The following is a 7,500-nucleotide window of genomic DNA, read 5'->3' on the forward strand; positions in this document are numbered from 1 at the left end:
TTTCTGCTGCGCCATTGACGTTAATGACACATTCCTATGTAAATATAATGTGGCTCCCAGAAACCATCAAAACATTTTAAGGTCCAATGAATACGGTTGCATTTTCTCTCCCGCCGCACCCCCCTCCCCCAACACTCCTCCGCACCACACCCCACCCCACCCCACCATACAGAAATATATTTTTATTTAGCGTTTCTCCACCGTGGGAGGCATTAAAAAGGAGGGTGAGGGTGGGGCTGGGGGGGTTGATTAATGGAGAGTTTAAGGTAGTGATGCACAGCTTTCAAACAAGTAGAGCAAGCGAGAGAGAGAGAAAGACAGACAGGGGGGAGAGGCAGAGGGGGAGGGAGACAGGGGGAGAGGCAGGGGGGGAGGGAGACAGGGGGAGGCAGAGAGAGGGAGAGGCAGGGAGGGAGGGAGAGAGAGAATCACACACCAAATATAAATACATATATACAGTACATACATTAACACAGACACACACACACACACACACACACACACACAGTGTCATTTAAATGGCGTGACGGGTTTAGGGGCCTTTGGAATAGATTCATCATCCACTATTGAAAGATAATGAAACTGCATATTTTCTCACTTTTCAGAGCTGATGAAAGCGTTTAGAGAATGCATTAAAAGCAGAATCATAACATGTTACATCCCAGTTCATATCTGCAGCTCCATCCGCCGCCCTTTGTGTGTGTGAAACGCTTAATCAACTCTTAGCGCTATAGAGATATTTTAATGGCTGAGGCTAATACGAAAATATAGAAGAAGGAATCTGAGTCTGGTGGCCTCTTATGTCAGTGGGATCCTAAAACCACACACACACACACACACACACACACACACACACACACACACACACACACACACACACACACACACACACACACACACGCACACACACACGCGCGCGCGCACACAGTCACAGTTGGTGGCGGAATCGATGGAGATTTTAATTTCTTTGTTTTCTCCTGACATGTATGCATTACCATGGAAACCGCATCCAGTCGTGACATCATGTTTTTCTGTCTCTAATTCTCGTCTTTTCCTCGCGCAGTGAAAATGCATTTTAAGGTTAATGTTCATAATTCATATCTACAGAGGATTTAGTTCTTTATTGGAGTCATGGGGGATGTTCTCATGACATCGCAGAGCTAGAAACACAAAATCCCAAAAGGAAAAATGTTTCTATCTGACAATTCCAAAATGGAATTTTAAGATAAACGTTTGTCCGTTGTTGCACTAAATAACATAAATACATTACAAATCAATAAGACGATATATGTCATTTCTGCTGGGATTAAATACAATTACAATTTGGGTATAAAAAGCGGCTTATGAGAAAACAGGAACGTGCCAAAAAACACATACACACGCATGCAGGTAAACATGCACCTTTAGCGCCGCTCCTCCTGCCTCTCGGCTCCAGCGTTTGCTTTCTTAGTCAAGAGGAACAATCTCATTTGCAGCGAGACAAACAGAAAAGCAGCAGATCCTCGCTGTGGCTTTTTAATTTACAATTCAAAGTGCAAAAATAAACATTGAGGGCTCAATTTAGTGCAGTTTTCAGGCGTAGCATCTAATCCTCCACCCACCCCTCCCCGCCCCGACCCAACCCCGCCCGCCGCACCCCATTGCTCCCTTCACCCCCCCCCCCACACACACACACATACATACAGACACACACACACACACACACACACACACACACACACACATACATACACACACACACACACACACAGACACACACACACACACACACACACACACACATACAGACACACACACACACACACACACATACAGACACACACATATGCACACACACACACACACATACACACACACACACACACACACAGACACACACACACACACATACACACTCACACACACACACACACATACATGCACACACACACACACACACACACACACTCACACGTATACACGCGTACCTCAACACACACACGCACACAACTGTGCACAGCAGCGAGTGCCTTCAGGCTGAAAGCAAAGTGTATTTCGATACAGCACAGTATCATAATCACACACACACACACACACACACACACAACCCCGACACGTGCACGCACAACTCCGCCACACACACACCGTGGCGAAGGTGTGTAACATGCAACTCCCAGCCACAAACAAAAGAAGAGTTTGTTTGTTTCGACACGGATTTACACGCAGAACAAAGCAGCAGGAGCAGCAATAAGTTAAATAACAGCGATAAAAACCAAAAACCCTGAATTCAAACAAATGTTAAGCATGAAGGAGCAGGTGCTGCTGCCGCTGTGCCCCTGAGCAACACACCGCTTGTTAAGCCTGCGTCAGGCCAGTCAGTCCAGTCAGGCCAGTCAGTCCAGTCAGGCCAGTCAGTCCAGTCAGGCCAGTCAGTCCAGTCAGGCCAGTCAGTCCAGTCAGGCCAGTCGGTCCAGTCAGTCCAGTAAGTCCAGATCACGTTTTGTGTTTCATTCCTAAAAGGGGGGGATGGCTGTTTGTGGGTACGTATGTATGTTTATGTATGTATGTGTATGTATATATATGTATGTATGTGTATGTATATATATGTATGTATGTGTATGTATATATATGTATGTATGTGTATGTATATATATGTATGTATGTGTATGTATATATATGTATGTATGTGTATGTATATATATGTATGTATGTGTATGTATATATATGCATGTATGTGTATGTATATATATGTATGTATGTGTATGTATATATATGTATGTATGTGTATGTATATATATGTATGTATGTGTATGTGTGTGTGTATGTGTGTATGTGTGTGCTTGTATGTGTGTGTGTGTGTGTGTGTGTGTGTGTGTGTGTGTGTACGTGTGTGTGTGTGTACGTGTGTGTGTGTGTATGTGTGTGTGTGTGTGTGTGTGTGTGTGTGTGTGTGTGTGTGTGTGTGATCATTGAGCCAATCGTCTCTGATTACAACCCCCTCCCTCCACCAGCGCGGTGACAAGCCTGTCCACGTCTGAGGAATACTCAGTGGGAGGTTATCTACCTGACTGGCGGCCCCCTCGCTACGGGGGGGCCGCTGAGATGAGAGCGAGTGAGGGGGGGGGGGGGGTGGATGCAGGCTTGCAGAGAGCCAATTGGAAGTTGTAGATAATCTTTTTACTCGGTGTGGCGCGGCTGCGCGGCGGCCTGAGCCAAGTGGTGAGTGATGGGCGTCCGCTGGCTGATTAAAAGCCCCCTATCTTCCTCAAAGTAGGGGGGATTTTCACTCTGACATTTAAAGAACAAACACAATGCTCTATTGGGTGGCATATTTGCCCATTGTTCCTTTTAAAGATAAAACTTCTGTCCATGAGGAAGTTTTAAGTCCTCGTGGGTTGCATTTGTGTGTGAGAGCGAATTTGTTTGTTTCCAAGTGTTTTCAGTCGTTTTTTTATTATTATTTTGTTCTGTGTTTGTCTTGGTGAATGTAGTCTTTTAGTGTATGTGTCCTATAGGCCTGCTCTCCTCTATGCGTGTGTGTGAGAGAGAACCATTTTGTTTTTTTGCTTCATTATTTTATTTTTTTCGAAAGTTTTTCTTCAGCATTTGTTTGTGTCGGTGCCTATTAATGTGTGTTTTGTTGGCCAGCACGCCTTTCTACGACTACATATATACTGTATATGTAGTATATACGTATATATATATACAGTTTATATATAGTATATATATATATATATATATATATATATATATATATATATATATATATATATATATATATATATATATATATATATATATATATATATATATATATATATATACAGTTTATATATATATATATACCGTTTATATATAGTGTTTGTGTATTGTCGGTGTGTGTGTATATGTCTGCAAACACTCAAATGTGATTTTTCTTCAGAAGAAGTGGGCGACAGGGCTCCCTCTTCTGCGGTGGCCTGTGGTCGCATGCAGCGCTCCCATAGCACCAGGCGTCCGACGGCAGGGCCTCTGTTATCAGAACCACCAGCACGGTAAGCTAGGATTAGCATCTAGATCTGCAAAGACTGGACATTAGCACTTGGGACAATGATGACGAGAGAGAGGGGGGGTGGAGACATGGAGGATGGGCCAAAGGGGGTTCGGCGGAAGGAATGTCACAAAGTGAGCAACCTTTCATTTTCATCTTCTGTCATTTCTTCTCTTTACCATCATTTTCCATGTCTCAAAACCCTCGTTCACCCGCTGCTCTCATCTTCTCACTTCATCTCTCTCTCTCTGTCTCTCTCGCTCAAACACACTTTTCTTCCTCTCTTTTTTTCACGACTGTTGGCCATGCGGACAAAGTGCATGATGGGAGCGTGTCTGTCCGTGCCTACTTGGCCCGGGCCTATTCTGGTGGTCTGACATGTGGAGGACGCACTTCAAAACCGCAGAAACATCACGCTGGTGGAGAGGGCTAAGTGGGCCCTGGTTTTGAAGTCTTTCTTTGAAATAAGCGAGGCAATCCCCTTGGCCCAGGGATCATATTCTATTTACGTTCCCTTTGCCAACGACACAGGCGACGCTGGCCAAATTCACAAAAGAAGATCCACATTGGAAAATCCGGCTAATCCCTGATTGAAAGTTCATGTGTTGGCTTCGATGTATAAGCTCTGGCAGATTTTCCCAGGAAAGGGGAGTAAAGGAAAGGGGGGGAAAAGGCAACAAAACCGGGATCCTTTCTGGTCAGAAAGTGGACTCTGTGTCGGCGGCGGACCGGCCGGGCTCCCGTCTGCTCGTCGGGCGCTTCGCTCTCCCGTTCCGTTCCGGTTCCCGGAGCCGAGGTTCGGCTCTCCCGGAGGAGTCGGGTGCAGATACGCCGCCGAGGCCCGAGGAGAGGGAGGCTCCTGGCGGGCACCTCCTTCACGTCTTTGACCCCTTGCTTTGCTGCTTCTTCTGTTATCGCTTCTCCCCGTTTCTCTGTCTTGTTGACAGTCGGCCTCTCTCTCTTTCTTCTCTCTCACCATCTCTCTCTCTCTCTCTCTCTCTCCTGGCATCCTCCCCACCTCCTCTCTCCTCCTCTCTCTTCCAGGGGTGGTGGCCATGGCGAGAGTGCCTGCACAGATGGCAGGCCAGCTTGCCTTCAGGGGAAGGGCTCCACAGCTTAAACTTCCTCCCTGATTTTCCCCGTTCCTTCTCTTTCCTCAGCTAAAACTTTTGGCCCGCAACTTTTCACGCCTGGCGAGCCTTTATCTCCACTTCCATGATGTGGAGGGGGCGGGCGTGGTCCTCGGAGATGTGCGGGAGGGCGACTATCTCGAATGCCTGAGCGCTCTCTCCTTTGGCCCCGAATCAATGGGGGCCATCAGTGCAAAATAAAAGAAGAAACGTACTCCGCAAGCTGGAGCTGCGTGTGAACCGAGTATGAAAAGGTTTGAGATGATAATTGGAGACTTGGGAAGTCTCGTCTTTCACGGCTAAACTGTGTCATTTTAAAAACGCGACGGGCCTCTTTCACCGCCACCAGAGTGTTGACAGATAAATGGAGACTAAACACACACTTCTCTTTGGAAGACTCTCAAACCAACCGCGTTTTGTTGTCTGGTTGGTCTTTTAATAAGATAATACCTTTCCTACCTGCACAAAACGGGAAAAATGAACAGATAAACGACACCATTGTGATGGGTTTCCTGCCTTCCTCCGGGTGAAAGTGTTAACGAGGTTCCTCTCCAGATCCATGTCTTCTTGAGATGACCCTGTGATAATCTCTCCTCACATATCATTTCATACTTGAGTCGGTGTGAACGATGTCCCCCCTAATGGCTGGCTGTACTTAAAGCCGTCCCGCCTCACAAGTGGCCTTGTTAGTGGCGACCCCCTGCCCCGCCCCCGCCCCGCCCACCCCCGCCCGCCTCTCCATCTGATCAGCCCGACCGCTTGACCCGTGTCAAGTGGTCACCTGATAGCCGCCACTCAGCGCCGCACGTCTCCCCCTCGCTCGCGGGTCTCACTGCGCTGGCGGAAAGGGACGCCGGTGTGTTATTGCTTTCATGATATCACACATCCAGGTCTCCCTTGAGAACGAGACCCGTGTCTCCGTGAGATAACCCCTCTAAATAAAGGTTAAATAAATAAGAACAAAATAAATCCAGACTGTAAATTGTTTACATATTTCATCAAATATCGAAATGTGCGCTGCTGAAGAAATAACTCAAAAGGAAAGAAAAAGCAAGAATTTTGCCAATAAAAAATAGTTGCAGATTCGAACTAACTACTGTGATATGTTTTAGATATAGTATATATATTTGATTTATAATGGTGGACTTGGTGCATGTGGGCAAAAAAAGAAGAAAGCTAATCTGCTTTCTCCTTTTTTTTCAGAAGATAAAATACAATAAGGAGCAGGAAATATAGGGAATACAAATTACAAATTAATTATAATTTATTAAATGTAATTGTAAAAAATGAAAAGCAATGCATATAAATAGTGTGTCTTTGTGTATATACAGTATATATATATATATATATATATATATATATATATATAATATATATATATATTGTGTATATATAATATACATACACAGTATTAATTATTTACTGTGTATATATAATGTGTATAATATACACATTATAGGCTTACCTATTATGGGATATTAGCTGAGGACTCCTTCCACTAAGTCTGTGAAAATGCGAGTTACTTTGGGAGATTTTGTTTCCCGTCCTTCCTCGGGGACGTCTTGGTATTAATAAGAACAATAGTATTGTTCGTGTTGTTCATGCATCTGAACCGCTGTTGTCATTGTGCTGCGGAAGGTTCGATGTGTGAGAATTAACTCTCACCTTGACCTGCGGTGCGCACTCTCAATTACGCATGAAATTCTAATTATATAGAGAGATTATAGCATTTTTAAAATATGATTGCAGCATTTAATACACTTTAAAAGTTGTACGTGCCAGTGGACGGCCCCTTTTTTTTTACTACATTATAATTAAAGCTTAGCGAGGATTTATCATCAGCGCGCTTCAAGCATGTCCTAATTCTCATTTTCATAAAACATCTGTGAAATAGTCCACATTTAACGCACGTGAGGGCTATTTGATGCACTTTTTTTATGCCTGTCTCGCAGACATCTTCATGCCATGATTACGCGCCATCGGCACGGCCCTTTGCTTTTGGCATTAAATAGAGAGAGAGAGGGAGAAAGAGGGAGAGAGAGACAAACAGCCCATCTGAGACAGAACGGGATGAAGAGAGAGACAGAGGAGAGAGGGAATCACGGACGGAGAGAGGATGACGGAGGTTTTGAAAAATGACTTCTGACTCTGTCACAGAAATCAATTGAGAAGCGCGGAGACGCGGGCAGCAAATTGGGTGATAAGGGTCCGCCATGTTCTCCCACTTCCTAACGAGGGGCACTGGAGCATGAGGTGTCCCCGGGTAAATAAAAGAGACATCTCCTTATTTCTCTCTCTCTCTCTCTCTCTCTCTCTCTTTCTTGGGCAGACACTAACCCTCCTAGTTATCCCCTCTCCACC

At 45.0% G+C, this 7,500-nt stretch overlaps 1 protein-coding gene across 1 annotated transcript in view; it reads right to left on the reverse strand.

Annotated features, from left to right (window-relative positions):
- Nucleotides 1-2,618: 2,618 nt before the first annotated feature.
- The window catches only part of LOC307228477 (uncharacterized protein), a gene marked incomplete at both ends in the record, with an annotated part of 12,100 nt that continues 7,218 nt past the window's right edge, over nt 2,619-7,500 (reverse strand). The window contains one exon of the mRNA XM_079998141.1: nt 2,619-2,927. Within this exon, the coding sequence (XP_079854267.1) occupies nt 2,619-2,927 (309 nt within the window). The remainder of the gene's footprint in view (nt 2,928-7,500) is intronic.

This window comes from Zeus faber (genome assembly GCF_960531495.2).
Source record: "Zeus faber genome assembly, chromosome: 3".
NCBI classification, from domain to species: domain Eukaryota; kingdom Metazoa; phylum Chordata; class Actinopteri; order Zeiformes; family Zeidae; genus Zeus; species Zeus faber.